This window comes from Rhinolophus sinicus, chromosome 1, assembly GCF_057876585.1.
Source record: "Rhinolophus sinicus isolate RSI-liver-muscle chromosome 1, RSI-T2T, whole genome shotgun sequence".
Classification (NCBI taxonomy): domain Eukaryota; kingdom Metazoa; phylum Chordata; class Mammalia; order Chiroptera; family Rhinolophidae; genus Rhinolophus; species Rhinolophus sinicus.
In genome coordinates this window covers 157691200-157705877 of record NC_142501.1, presented here as the reverse complement: position 1 = coordinate 157705877, position 14678 = coordinate 157691200, and the positions used below count along the sequence as shown (strand labels likewise).

The window sequence follows — 14678 nt, the reverse complement described above, 5'->3', positions numbered from 1 at the left end:
TACAGCTTAAGGAATATAAGCATTTGAGTTTTCAGTGGAACTTCGTATTTAATAGTATACTTTTTTAAAATGGAAATTTCAAAAGATAACCTTTACAATCTTTTCTCTCTCTAATTCATATGCTCTTGTGAAGTATTTCAAAGGGCTTTAAAGGAATTGTGTGTGTGTGTGTGTGTGTGTGTGTGTATGTGGCAAAGGTTTAGATTATCTTTTCCTTACATAAACTGTTCATATGACATTATTAAAAATTAATTCTTAGACTTTTCAAGAAGGAATGGGTCTTGAACACATTGTAAGTAGTAGGTTTCCATTTTTCTCTTAAGTGAACATTTGAGCTTTGTTATCTGAGATTGTTATCCTTTGAATATGAGCTCAGCAAAAGAGTTAAACCTGAAGTGAGTATTTGCCTTGAATTGAATACATCTGTGCCTGAATACCCTTAAAGACGATATTCTAAGAAATTACAAACTTGGTTGTAAGACAGGCGCCCCTTCGAAGAAATAGGAGGGCTGATAGTTACATAGCCTGCCTCACAAGGAAGGAGCAGTCAGCCATCACTGTTTTGTACTTACCTTTTTCTCCTATCTTGTTTTTTCCTCTCCTGGATAGGTTTGTAGTCACAGCCTGCCTTATCTAGAGAAGAGGGAAGCAGATACCCTTTACAAGTAATTTCCCCCTTAGGGTTTCCATAAGGCTTTCCTAGCAATCAAATATTTTCCTGAAGATCCAACACTAGAGTTTGACCTTATGGCCATTGTTGGCATTATCAGGATTCCTCTCTCATTTTGAGACATCATTCCTGAGGAGTCATAGTAATCATTCTACTAATAGAGAAACCATTATAAATATGTCATACATGGGCTCATCTTAGGTAGCAGTATTTAAAATAAAAACTATTTTCTTACTCAGTTGTATTATTTTCCTTGTTTACTTATATTGATTGCTATTAGTATTGATCAGTTGTTTAACTTTATAGTAGCATTATGGATTCAGTGGGCTTTTAAGTGGTTTTTTTAATAACTGAAATGTATTTTGCAGTAGGAAAATGATTTTGTAGTCTAAGAAAACAATAGTGAAATGAGTTTTTAGAAAATAAATCATTTACTATTCCTTTGTGAAAAGAGTGGCATGTCAGGACAGTTTGTGGCTTTGTTTGCAGAATGCTTCGGGAGTAGTCAGAAAATTGCTGCTTAACTTTGGTTATTGCTCTCTGTGTGTGTGTGTATACGACACACACACATGAATGAATTTAGGCTTTACATATTAAAAAGTAGGGGAAATTGGACTTAATTGTTTTTGTCAACTTACAGGGGTGGCACTGAATCAACAAGACAAGCAACTCAGTTGATCAATGCTCTGATCAAGGATCCAGACAAAGAAATTGATGAACTTATTCCAAAGAATCGTTTGAAAAGCTCCTCAGCAAATTCCAAAATAGGGTCATCAGCACCTACCACCACTGCTGCTAACAGTTCCTTAATGGGAATTAAAATGACGACTGTAGCTCTGTCATCAACATCTCAAACTGCCACAGCACTCACTGTGCCTGCAATTTCTTCTGCATCTACTCACAAAACCATAAAGAACCCAGTGAATAACGTGAGGCCTGGTTTTCCAGTTTCTCTTCCATTAGCATATCCTCCTCCACAGTTTGCACATGCTTTGCTTGCTGCTCAGACTTTCCAGCAGATCCGTCCACCAAGGTTGCCCATGACCCACTTTGGAGGTACTTTTCCACCAGCTCAATCCACTTGGGGTCCTTTTCCTGTCAGGCCTTTGAGCCCTGCCAGAGCTACTAACTCGCCTAAGCCTCACATGGTGCCTCGCCATAGCAATCAGAATAGCAGTGGTTCTCAGGTGAATTCAGCAGGTTCTTTAACTTCAAGTCCAACAACTACAACCAGTTCATCAGCTTCAACGGTGCCTGGTACATCTACAAATGGCAGTCCAAGTTCACCTTCCGTCAGAAGGCAGCTTTTTGTCACGGTTGTGAAGACATCTAATGCCACCACCACAACAGTCACAACCACAGCAAGCAACAACAGCACTGCACCCACAAATGCCACATACCCTATGCCTACTGCCAAAGAACACTACTCAGTATCATCCCCATCTTCCCCATCACCACCAGCCCAGCCAGGAGGGGTTTCTAGAAACAGCCCTTTGGATTGTGGAACAGCATCTCCAAACAAAGGGGCATCTTCCTCTGAGCAGGAAGCAGGTAGTCCACCAGTAGTAGAAACAGCAAATAGTAGACCTTCGAACAGCAGCAGTTCTTCTGGGAGTTCATCAGTTCATTCTACTCAGCAACAACCTCCGGGATCTGTTTCTCAGGAGCCAAGACCACCTCTTCAGCAGTCTCAGGTTCCTCCCCCGGAAGTGAGGATGACTGTTACTCCTTTAGCAACAACAAGTTCTGCTCCAGTGGCAGTGCCTTCTACTGCCCCAGTGACTTACCCTATGCCTCAGACACAAATGGGATGCTCTCAGCCTGCTCCTAAAATGGAAACCCCTGCTATTAGACCACCCTCTCATGGCACAGCTGCCCCTCACAAGAATCCAGCTCCAGTGCAGACTTCATCTGTTGCAGTCCTCAGTGTCAATCACATTAAAAGACCTCACAGTGTTCCCTCTTCTGTCCAGCTACCTTCGACCTTAAGTACACAAAGTGCTTGTCAAAATTCAGTACATCCAGCAAATAAGCCTATTGCTCCCAATTTCACTGCGCCCTTACCATTTGGGCCCTTTAGCACATTGTTTGAAAACAGCCCTACTTCTGCTCATGCCTTCTGGGGAGGATCTGTTGTTTCATCTCAGTCAACACCAGAATCTATGCTATCAGGAAAATCCTCATATTTGCCAAATTCAGATCCTTTACATCAGTCGGATACTTCCAAAGCTCCAGGTTTTAGACCACCTTTACAGAGACCTGCTCCAAGCCCCTCAGGTAAGTTTGTATTTTCTGACATTCTGCAGCTGCTTGTTTTCACAAGGGATGTGAAAACTCTTGGTCATTTTCTAATATTTTTACTCTATGACTGGGCTAGATGGACTGAGATTGTTGTATTTAGTTAACTCAAATGCTGTTCTATTAGCTATGTTTAGTATGGTGTTATATTTTTTAAAGCTACAGTGGATTTTATCTTGAATTTCCCATAAATAAATTTCTTTATCTGGTATATTTTTCTCTCTCAAAAAACTTGTGTTTTAATTTAATAAGGTAACACCATCAAAATTTTGCTTTTATTTCAAATAGAATATAATTGACAAAGATCTAAAATTTGATTTCATTTCTGATTGCCTTTTTTGTTTGTAAAATAATGAGAAAAATATACAGTTACATTGTTTGATAGGTAGCCACTAACCATATGTGCTATTTAAATTAAAATGAAATAAAATTAAAGATTTATCTTAGTCAAACTGGCCATATTTGTTTTTATATTAATTTTTTCCAGTTTTATTGAGGTGTAATTGACATACATCACTGTGTAAGTTTAAAACATACAGCATAATGGTTTCACTTAAATATATTGCGAGTTGATTACTGCAGTAAGTTTAGTTAGCATACATCATTTCATATCGATACGATAAAAAGAAAAACGACACAAAAAGAAAAAATGTATTTTTCCTTGTGATGAGAACTCTTAGGATTTACTCTCTCTTGATAACTTTCATATAGCGGGTGTGCCAAAAAAATGTCTACACATTTTAAGAGACGCTCAAGCAGTAGTTCGCCATAATCAGAAGAGTCTGGACGCTGATGGTAACCACTTTGAGCACCTCTTATAATTGCAGAAATCAAACGTGACTTGTATTCATATTTGGTTATTGGTATATATTAAGTATTACAATTTTAATAGTTTTTTCCTTTCTTATAATGTATATACATGTTTTTGGCACCCTCTATATATTTTAAAGCAATATTAACTATAGTCATCACGTTATACATTACATCCCTCGTACTTACTTATCCTATACTGGAAATTTGTACCTTTTGACCACCTTCCTCCATTTCCCTCTACCCCTGCTTTCATCTCCCAACTTGATCTGTGTTATTAAAGATGTGACATTCTCCGACAAAAAATTTCTAAGTTTAATGGGAACTGAAAGTTATTTTTACCTATTTCTATAACATGTAACTACAGTGTAATGAACATGTAAATGAACAGTAAATATTTCTTTGTTATATTTACATTACATTACATTTCAATGAAATGAACAGTAAATATCTCTTTGCTTGGGGTTGATTGAAGTATTTATGTGTACTTTAAAAAACAATTTCTCTGTACCAAAACAATAGAAACTATAATTTGGTTGTAAAAGCCCATCATATACTAATGCATTAGAAATGCTTTTATATGTGATTTTTATAATAGTTGGAGTTCAATAATAATACTTCACTTTTCAAAAAATGTGAAATCTAGGTAATGTGTTGAGAAAGACCAAAATTAAGATTTAGAGAAAAAAAGAAATAAACTCTTATTTTGTGGAAAGATATAGGAAAAGGACCAGCTCTATAAGGGAGGTGAGGTTTTGGGGTGTATATAGTTGATGAGAGCCAAAATTATATGGAAGTTTAACTTGAGAGTCCATCGGAAGAGAATTTACTAGATTCAGGTCCAAACAGGCATGTTTGCCTTCTCAGCTACACTACTATATTACTACAACCTAGAAAATTAACATTAATTCAGTAATAGCATCCAATTTACAGTACCATCATCCCAAATATACCCTTTATGCCTATGTGTTTCTTTTTTCATTTTCTTTCTTTTTTTTTTGATCCAAGATCAAATCAAGGTTCACACATTACTATTGGCTGTTATGTCTCTTTGGTCTCCCCCAGTCTAAAACATCTTATAACCTTGCTTCTTCTTGAAATTGAATCCTTTGAATAGTCTAGTTGTCCTGAAGAATGGCCCACATTTCAGATTCATCTGTTTCTTCAATCCATGATTACATTCAGGTCAGACATTTCTGGCAGGAACATCAGATAGGTGATGTTCTGCACGTCACACTGCATTGCATCGCGAGGCTCTCAGTGACAGATTGTCCCACTGCTGGCCATGGAAAGGACGGCCATTAGTTATGATCATCAGATCTCTCCTGTGTAGACGTAGAGCTACAGCCTTTTCTTTTTTCCCTATAGTTTTCTTTTTATGACTTTATTAATTTTTATAGCACTTTTGGGCTCACAGCAAAATTGAGAGAAAAGTACATATGCCCCTGTCCCCACATGGGTGTAGCCTCCCCCATAAATATCCCCCATCAGCGGGGTACATTGTTACAATTGATGAACCTACATAACACACCCTTATCAAAGTCCATGGTTTACATTAGGGTTCACTCTTGTACATTCTGTGGGTTTGAACAAATGTACAGTGGTAATGTATCCACCATTATAGTATCATGCAGAGTATTTTCAGTCTTTTAAAAATCTGCGCTTACCCTTCTCTCCCCTCTAAGTTTTTTAAAGATAAAATTTTTATACAACTCCTTGACCATTAAACCTATTTAAATTCCAATATTGACATAAAATCTACATATATTCTATAATACTTAATAAAATACTAAATATTAAAGTTATAGTTTCCTTGATAATAATTATCTATAGAATAAAGGTGGAAATGATGAGTCAGTGGGCTGGAAGAAGTAAGCAAGGAGACTTTTTTAATCTGAAATCGTTTTGGATATAGTCAGGACTTCTTGGAATTTTAAGTTTTTCCAATTGTTTCTCCTAGGGGTGGGGTAACTGTTAATAAATCATGACTATCTTCTGCATTACAGGTATTGTCAATATGGACTCGCCATATGGTTCTGTAACACCTTCTTCTACACATTTGGGAAACTTTGCCTCAAACCTTTCAGGAGGTCAGATGTATGGACCTGGGGCCCCCCTTGGAGGAGCACCTGCCGCTGCGAACTTTAACAGACAACATTTTTCCCCACTTAGTTTGTTGACCCCATGTTCATCAGCATCAAGTGGTGAGTGATATGCACTGTGATTCCATAAGAAGAGTTTGCATGTGTTCCCTTAAAATAAAAAAGATTTAAGTTTTTCAAAGCTTAGAATTTTTAACTTTCAAATCTTATAATTTTAATACTATAAAATTGTATTTGTATTCATGGCAGTCTGTGAAACCAGGAATAATTTCAATAACATTTCCAGGTTTTTAAATTACTGAAATCAACCTCAGTTATATCAAACCTGGAATATTTTATTGACGTTTATTTCTAAGAGGGATCATTTTTTTGAGAAAAAAATTAATAATGTACTGCCTATTGAGTTATATTGACTTTTCGTTTTATTTGAGAATACAACTACCAAGGAGAAAGATTTTTAACAAAGTGTAAAGTATTACGTGCTTTTTGTCCACCTTTGACTCTCATTTACTACATAAACAGCACAATTGTTTCACATTATCAGATGGCGTTTTTAGCTGTAATCGGACTTTGGAGGCACTGATTAGATTTTTCACTAAGGAAGATCAGTCATAAACAGGGAATTTGACTCACATTAAGAGAATTCTGTAGTATAAAGTTATTGGGTTTTTATGTTTGTGTTTTTTCAATTTTTTGTGTGTGGGGAGAAAGACATCAAATTACTTTCTCCTTAAGGAAATTATAATAATTCATTTTTAAACTATGAAAGTCTTCTAACAGTGCTAGAACCCAGGTAATAGAGCCCAATTAACTGAATAAAAGAGTGGGGAAAAAAAATATTTGAGAGATGCATATCAAAGTATATTGTCAGTTAAAGCTTGAAGTAAGTTGTTCCCTATAGTGAATTTACATGTTGTATAGTTTTTCTTGTGTTTGTCAAATAATGAGGACCTTCACATAGAAAGAATATTAATTATCATTGCACAGATATCCTTAAATGAGAAGAAACGGTTTAAGAAATAATTCAGTGATTATGATAGAAATATGCCAGAAATGTTGTAAGAAGTGTGAAAATAATGTACCAATATAAGAAAATAATGTAACTTTCAGTCAAAATACAAATAGACTTCATATAAATCTTCAGTTCTACTTAGGACATTTGTTTTTTTAGTAATACGTATTATTGATAAACAATTCTAAAACTATGTGGAATATACTATGGGATTGAGCAAATGAATAAATAAAATTTTGATGATGTTATAATATAGGGTTCTCGCTGTGAGAAGACAGAAATATGGAATGGGGTGAGACAAGGAAAAACATATGGAACTGGATTGGAATTAAAGAGAGAATCAATCAATGTGAACTTACAACTTTTCAATTACATATCTATTGGATGGAATCATATAAAATTACTGTCTACCCGCCCCCACCCCCCCAGCTCTGTCTACTGAAAGAGCCTAGCAGCAATGACTCTTTGGTAGCAGTGAGCACATCCATTGTTCAGATCTTTCTGTTAAATATTTTTGTCCACTAAAAGAAGCTAGAGCTTCTAGGAGAAACAGCTGACTTAAGAGCTAGGACAGAAGAAGTGTAAGGGGAGCCTGCAAAGTCTTACAGTGTCAGAAAGTAATTTAAGTACTCAGAATGATGGGGACATGTCAGGACAGAGGAGGTAGCTTGAAGAGGCTCCCATTGGCCAAATCCAGGACAATTTGACCACCAAAATGAATACTGGCAGCTCACTGGATAAAGCAAGAATCCATGAGTCCAATGTGATTATAAATAAAATCTTAAAACGCAGAGGGGAACAGTCTTCCTTACAGTATAGTGACAGCTCATAAATGTACAAGGAATAACAGAGTTGTCATTTTGCAACTATTAGAGTGATTGACTCAGACTTTCACCTCTAATACTGAATTTTTAACTAGTTTGCATCTTCCTTGCCTAATTTAAATCTAAATATTGTTGCTTTTTAATGACCATTTAGTTTGTTTTGTCTTACTTCCAACTCTTCTCTCAATAGTCTGTTCACATGGATGTAATTTGGTATTTTGGGTTGTTTATAGTAGTCTTTTAAAATTTTGTTTTAGTATTTATTTAGATATTTTTCTTAAAAAGTTGTCATTTTGTATTATGTTGTAGAACTAACTGCACAATATATTTATCTGGTTTTATGTACTTGAACAGGTTCTATCACATTTTTCCATATTCCGCTCCTTCTTTCTCCTCCTCTGTTAGGAGTAGGACATGATATTAGGACCCTGGAAAATTAAGTTGGGATGTGGGGAACACTGCTTTCTTCCTTAAAAAATAAAAATAAAGCAAAGAACCTTTTTTTGAAGTCCCAGAGCAACAAATTAGTGCTGAGAACTTTGTGCATACAAGGTGGGCAGAGATCACCTGAGGCCTTGACCCAAACTGCTAAGTCCATCCTGCCAACAGCCAACCAGTCCGTGCACTGATTGCTGATCACTCGCTCTGATCTGAGTTTCAGTCCTTGGCAAATTTAGTGAATGGGCCATTTTGACAGTCAATCTTATAAAAATGTTGTCAAATCAAAAAGCAATGAAAAAGCTTTAGAATTTTGAAAGGAGAAAGCTAGTTTTACATTCATTACACATGTCCGTGTGTGTGTATAGTTGAAATAATGTATTTACAAAATAATACGTAATCCATACAATGTATTTTACACACCGGTATTTTCTATTCTGTTTTCCTTAACCTTAAACATTGTTTTAATGCTAGTTATAACCAACCACATTCATCTCATGATCTACTGTAGTTTAGTAAACTGAAGTGAAACATGAAGAAATACCGTGTAATTTTCCTGCACGATCACTTGTTTGATTTGTAAGTCACATTGCTCTTTCAGTTTGAATTCGGGACCTGTTGTCATTTCAAAACTGAAGTGGATTTACCATGAAGCCAGTGAAGCTTAAGTTTCAGTGTCTCATTTTCGAGGGGCTCTACCAAGGACATGTACCTAATTTTTTATTTGTAATTTAGTCTTCTTTTTTTGTAAGTTCCCCAAATTGTAGAAGGTCCCACAAAATTTCTAAAACCTGTTTTTCCCCCCAGTATATAAGCTGGCATATTTTAAAATAACATGGCTCTGAATTGAATTTTTTTTCTAATTAAAGAAATTATAATAATTAGAGATGAGAAAAGAAATTATAATAGGCTCTTTTTCATGGTAAGGAATACAGACTCACCCAAGGAATCTCAAGGAAAATAGTGTTTACTTTAAGACTCTGCAGGGACATCTTCAGAACCCTCAGGATTTGGGACAGCTATGCTCTTCATCTATCTTTGAGGATTTATGGTCTCACTCATGTTCTGTTTCTTATGAGTCTCTTGTTTATTTACACCTAGGCTTTTTCATAATCTCATCTTGTATATGGTCCTCAAAGATTCAATTCATAGTTAATTAGACCAGTTTGTCTTTGTTTATCAATTGCACCTTCCTCAGTGAGGAATATGATTGGCTCAACTCATGTTCAAGTGAGGCCATGTCAATCCTAGATTGCTGGCTAGCCGGAAATGGATCATTCTTCACTCAGAGGGTTGTTGTTAAGCTAGTAAGCCTGCAGGGAAGAAGCAGAAAACAGTCATGTGATTAAAAACTATGACTAGTGAGGTGGCAGAATATGTGAAGAGGGCAAATCTCTTAAATGGGGCAGGCCAGCAGGCAAGCCTAGTTATTCTGTTCATTTAAGCAGAATGTGGAGGGTTGCTATTACTTTGCTTTGCTTTCGTTTTTGGAAGGATACAGGAAAGGAAAGAGAAACCAGCTAGATCTGACACAGGTTAAGGCAGGCTCCCAAGGAGTAATCCAGGGGCATGTGGGATTCATGCATCTGTCCTTCCGTCAGTTCTTCCTGCCTTCCATCCTTGTTTCCCACCTGACTGTGTCTTGGTCTTAGTTGTTCTGAGTTGATTTTTCTCAGGTTTGTAATTGTGCTCTTTGAATATGTAGTTTGAAAAACAATAAACAAAACTTTATCCCTTGTGTTTACAATATCCTGTGTTCCTTGTAGTTCAATTTAGTCTTTTCTTTCATTTTTTTTCCTTCTTTCATTTCTAGTACGTTCCTGAGTTTTGTCATCTTGTTTCCAGTTTTACTAAATCTGAATTATGCTGTTCTTTCATTCCTTTTTCTTTATTTTAGCTCACTTTGGAATTCTGGTTATAGTTTCTTCTTTCTGATGTGCTTTTGGAATATTAGGATATAGCTTACTTTCTGGCAGGCTTTTATTGTCTATACAATGTTATGGGTCCATATCTCTTTTAGTTCATACAATAGCTTTGTATGGAATTCGACTGCAGTTCTATTCTGTTTTGCAGTTTTAAATGAAATGAGTTTCCTGAACTTATAGAAGGGATAAGTGGATCAGAATATCTTTTCTAGCTTAAAGGCTCTAGAATTCCCTTTTTTAGAAAAGTGTGCAAAAATATGGCCTTGTACTTTATTAAATCTGCTGGCTTCATTTCTGATCCACTTACCCACCCCTACCTAGTCTGCCCTACTCTTGACTGGATCTTCTCTTTGCTTCTGTTGTCCCTTTCCTGCTTAGTTTTAATCTGTTCTAGAAGTTTCTTATCACTGTGGCTCTTTATCCTGGAAAGAAGCTTCAGCAGGTACTTTAGAGAGTTCACAGGGTGGCTGACGTTGCTCCAGCTTCTTTAGACTTTATTGTGAATCCCTTCCAATCACCCATGGGTAGGCAGACCTCTCCCAGTTTCACTTGCTATTCTCATATTGGCCGGTCCTGCTTTCCTTTGAGTACCTTTGACTGTTTTGCAGTTCTCTTATCTCTTGTTCTTAGGTCTGGAGAATTGCTTCCTTCCACACAAATGCTGATACCTGTGAGTGTTATAGCTGTGGGTGATTTGTCCCCATTCACTTACATCTTTGGTTTCATTTGGATACCTTGTCTGTTATTTTTTTTATAGATGTAATCCATGGGTTTTTGGCTTTGCTAACTTAGTGGCTTTGTTTTGATGGGAGGGTTAGGAAAAAATCAAAACCTGTGCTGCCGCCACCACCACTTTTTCTAGAATTCCCTTTCATACCAGTGTAATTATAAGGTGAATTTTGAAATATTTATAATTGCTTTAAAGACATATATACAGCTTTTTTATTATCTTATGATGTGTTAAACTAAATGTTGTCAAGTTAGCTAGTGGATCCACGACCACAGGAGATATATTTTAAGTTTTCATTAGAGGGTAATAGATTTCTTGGTTTACTTTTATAGATAATAAGCCCGTGTTTCATCTTTTTGTTCCCCAATAATACAAATATCCATATAATAAATTATAACTTATGAAGTATTTTCACATTCATTCTTTTTAGTTAATAGTCACTACAACTCACTGATAGATGGTACTATCAATTTAACCAAAATAGACCTCTGTAAGCACTGGTAAGATGGAATTGATTTCCATGGCACTTTCCAGTTCCATATGATTCTAAATATGCAGAGGGTACCAAAAAATGTATACACATTTTAATAAAGGAAAACTGTATTAAAATTGTAATAACTCAACATATACCGATAACAAAAAATGAATCACTTTTGACTTCTGCAATTACAAGAGGTGTTCAAAGTGGTTACCATCAGCGTCCAGACACTTCTGATTACAGCGAACTACTGCTTAAGCAACATTGACCAAAGTGTCCACTTGTATACATATTTTTGGAATTCCATTATATAAAGAAATCTTTTTAAAAACTTATTCAGGCTAACAATTTACTGAATTTTTCTTTGTCTTCCATATTTCCTGAAAAGTACCTCGGTAAATGGAAGCACTGTGTGTGTGTGTGTGTGTGTGTGTGTGGATATAGATAGATTGATCGTTTGATTGATTGATAGATAGATTGATTTTGCAAATTTATTAACTACCTAAATCCCTTTGGATAAATACAGCCACACACACACACACACACACACACAAAATACAATAAAGCAAAGTTGGGTAATAAGGCATAGTCTTCTGTCAGTATTTTATAAGCATATTAAGGTTCTGTGAAGTCCTAATTTAAAGAAACTTATTTTTTTCCTTCAAGTAGCTTTTCCAGATTTGTTAGATATCCGAATCCCTTTATTTTTTCATCATAACACATCAAGGGACAAGTATTCTCAAGGAATACAGTTTTGGAATTTCCAATACAGGCATGATTTTCCCCACCTTCATTTTGTTGTTGCTGTTTGTTTGTTTTTCTGTTTTCTTTTTTTGTTGTTTGTTTTTTTAATTTAAACATTGTCTTCTCATTGGTCTGCTGTTATATTTTACTCAGTGTCAAGAGTTAATTCATTTCAGTATTAGTTTAATGGTTTATTACATGTGTAGTTGCAGCATTCACATCTTCACATTCTATCACATAACTAAATGAAAAAATTGGGAGCCAGATTAAAAAATGACTCCAAAGTCATGGAACTTTAACCAAATTTTAATATGCATAATTTATTATTTAAGCATTATTTTCATATGTCATTCTTCCTCAGAATGCATATTTAAGGTGTCTTTAGAATTTAAGATTTGGTTTTACAAAATTACATGCTGTATAGATGACGTGTGTACTAATTCAGACTCTCTTTTCTCTAGATTCTCCTGCACAGTCAGTGTCCTCCGGAGTTCGTGCACCTTCTCCTGCCCCATCAGCAGTACCTTTAGGGTCAGAAAAGCCCAGCAATGTCTCTCAGGACAGAAAAGTTCCAGTCCCTATTGGGACTGAACGTTCTGCACGTATCAGGCAAACTGGAACTTCAGCTCCATCTGTTATTGGGAGTAACTTGTCCACATCTGTAGGGCATAGTGGCATCTGGTCCTTTGAAGGGATTGGTGGCAATCAAGGTATGATACTCTATCCTGCTTATAGGAAATTAAGTTTATGTATTTAACCAAAATATTGTGAGCAGTGTTTCACATCCATAGTCATTCTTAAATGATGGGCATTCATATTTCTTTGCTTTGACTAATCATTTTTAGTTGAGAGTTCAGAACATTTATTGCACCCATGCAACTTCTCTTTGAATTTATCGTTGCCTTTTGAAAATAGTCTAATGTAAGCATATTCTTTTCTTCGTTTCATATTATGGAGATGTTGATATTTCCTTTGGGGCTCTTTAGGTTTTATCTTAGCTTTTTTTCTTTTCTTTTGTAACATAAAATGTTTTGGTTACTTTATTAGGGTATTTTATCACTATTTACAAACATGGAAATACTGCAGTAAATATATAAAAGTAGGTCATGATTTCAAAGGCATGCACAAGTCAATGTGGAAAATATTAAGTAGAAATACATAAAATATTTTATTTTGTTGTTTTCTGATTTTAAATTTCACCAATTATTTTTTTCTGCGTCTTCATTTTTCCCTCAGACAAAGTAGACTGGTGTAACCCTGGAATGGGAAATCCAATGATTCATAGGCCAATGTCTGATCCAGGAGTGTTTTCACAGCATCAAGCAATGGAGCGAGAGAGTACAGGAATTGTAACTCCTTCTGGTACATTCCATCAGCATGTTCCTGCAGGATACATGGACTTTCCTAAAGTTGGGGTAATGGTAATTTTAAATAAGCATTTTCATTCTTTCTAAATATTTTTCTTACTAGTTTTATTTCATTTTCAAGTGGCTAAGTGTTTGTGAAGTGATGCTGGGGCTTGGCCTACAATTATAGGTCCAAATCTGGCTAAAGTATAAATATTTACAAGTCCTGATTTTGTCTCAGTTGTGTAGAGAAATGTTTTTTGACAAAATATTTTGGATGTAGTAGGCTTATGCATCATCTAATGCAAGAAGAAATCATATAATGGAAAATAGTTTTTAGATTTCCTAGATTACTTTTCCAAAATGAGAGAAGTTTCAAATATCAATTTTAAGGCTATTGATTATATTGGAAAAAGTAAGCAGTGAGTTGAATGTGTATAATCTTTGTTTCCTCCTTTTTTAAGGGTATGCCTTTTTCTGTGTATGGGAATGCAATGATTCCTCCAGTGGCACCTATTCCTGATGGTGCTGGAGGACCCATATTTAATGGCCCTCATGCTGCAGACCCCTCTTGGAACTCCCTGATAAAGATGGTTTCAAACTCCACAGAAAATAATGGTCCTCAAACGGTAAGGCTGAACATTCAGTGAACATTTATTTAGTGTTTATGAGATGCCACGCCAGATATGATACAAGTAAACCATGGTAGTGAGAGAGCATGGTGAATATGGGCAGTTGAGGAAACTGAGGGAAATTTAACATAATATAGCAGAGTGATGTAGAAAATGCTGCTACCAAAGGCAGTGGTTTAGGGCCAAAATTATGAAAGCCATGGTATATTTCATTGGGCAGCAAATGGAAAGTAAAAGATTTTAAATTGCAAAGTGCTATAATGTAATTTTATATATCAGAATTTACTAGTATTGTGAAAAGGGCCATCTAGAGGTTATTTACTAAATAAGTGTCGAAACATTGTATAATTATAACTTCAAATTCATAAACATGTTTGTATATTGTAGCTTATTTTGATGTATATTTAATACTTTTGACTCATTTTCCTTCCACAGTCATCAATCTTTATGTACTGAGGTAATGGTTTAAAAAAAAAAAAAGATAGATCCTGTTTGAGGGTAAGAGGCAAGGAAACAACAGACAAAAGTGGTTTAGCGTTGCTTTTCTTATTGTTTCCAAGTATGTTGCAAATTAAATGAGATTTAGCTATTAGTCCATAAATACTAAGAGCACTTCATTAGTTTTCAGAGTTTTGTTTTAATCAAATATGTGTTAAATACGTGTTTAAT

The 14678-nt window shown here is 35.5% G+C and overlaps 1 protein-coding gene across 10 annotated transcripts in view; it reads left to right on the top strand.

Annotated features, from left to right (window-relative positions):
- The window catches only part of ANKRD17 (ankyrin repeat domain 17), a 152301-nt gene that overhangs the window by 136995 nt on the left and 628 nt on the right, over window positions 1-14678 (top strand). For 7 of the 10 annotated variants that reach the window (XM_074324470.2, XM_074324465.2, XM_074324469.2 and 4 more), the window contains 5 exons: window positions 1311-2947; window positions 5785-5982; window positions 12493-12741; window positions 13268-13452; window positions 13842-14006. In XM_074324470.2, coding sequence (XP_074180571.1) covers window positions 1311-2947; window positions 5785-5982; window positions 12493-12741; window positions 13268-13452; window positions 13842-14006 — 2434 coding nt within the window. The remainder of the gene's footprint in view (window positions 1-1310; window positions 2948-5784; window positions 5983-12492; window positions 12742-13267; window positions 13453-13841; window positions 14007-14678) is intronic. The other 3 variants (XM_019720875.3, XM_019720898.3, XM_019720882.3) reach the window with 1 other exon arrangement.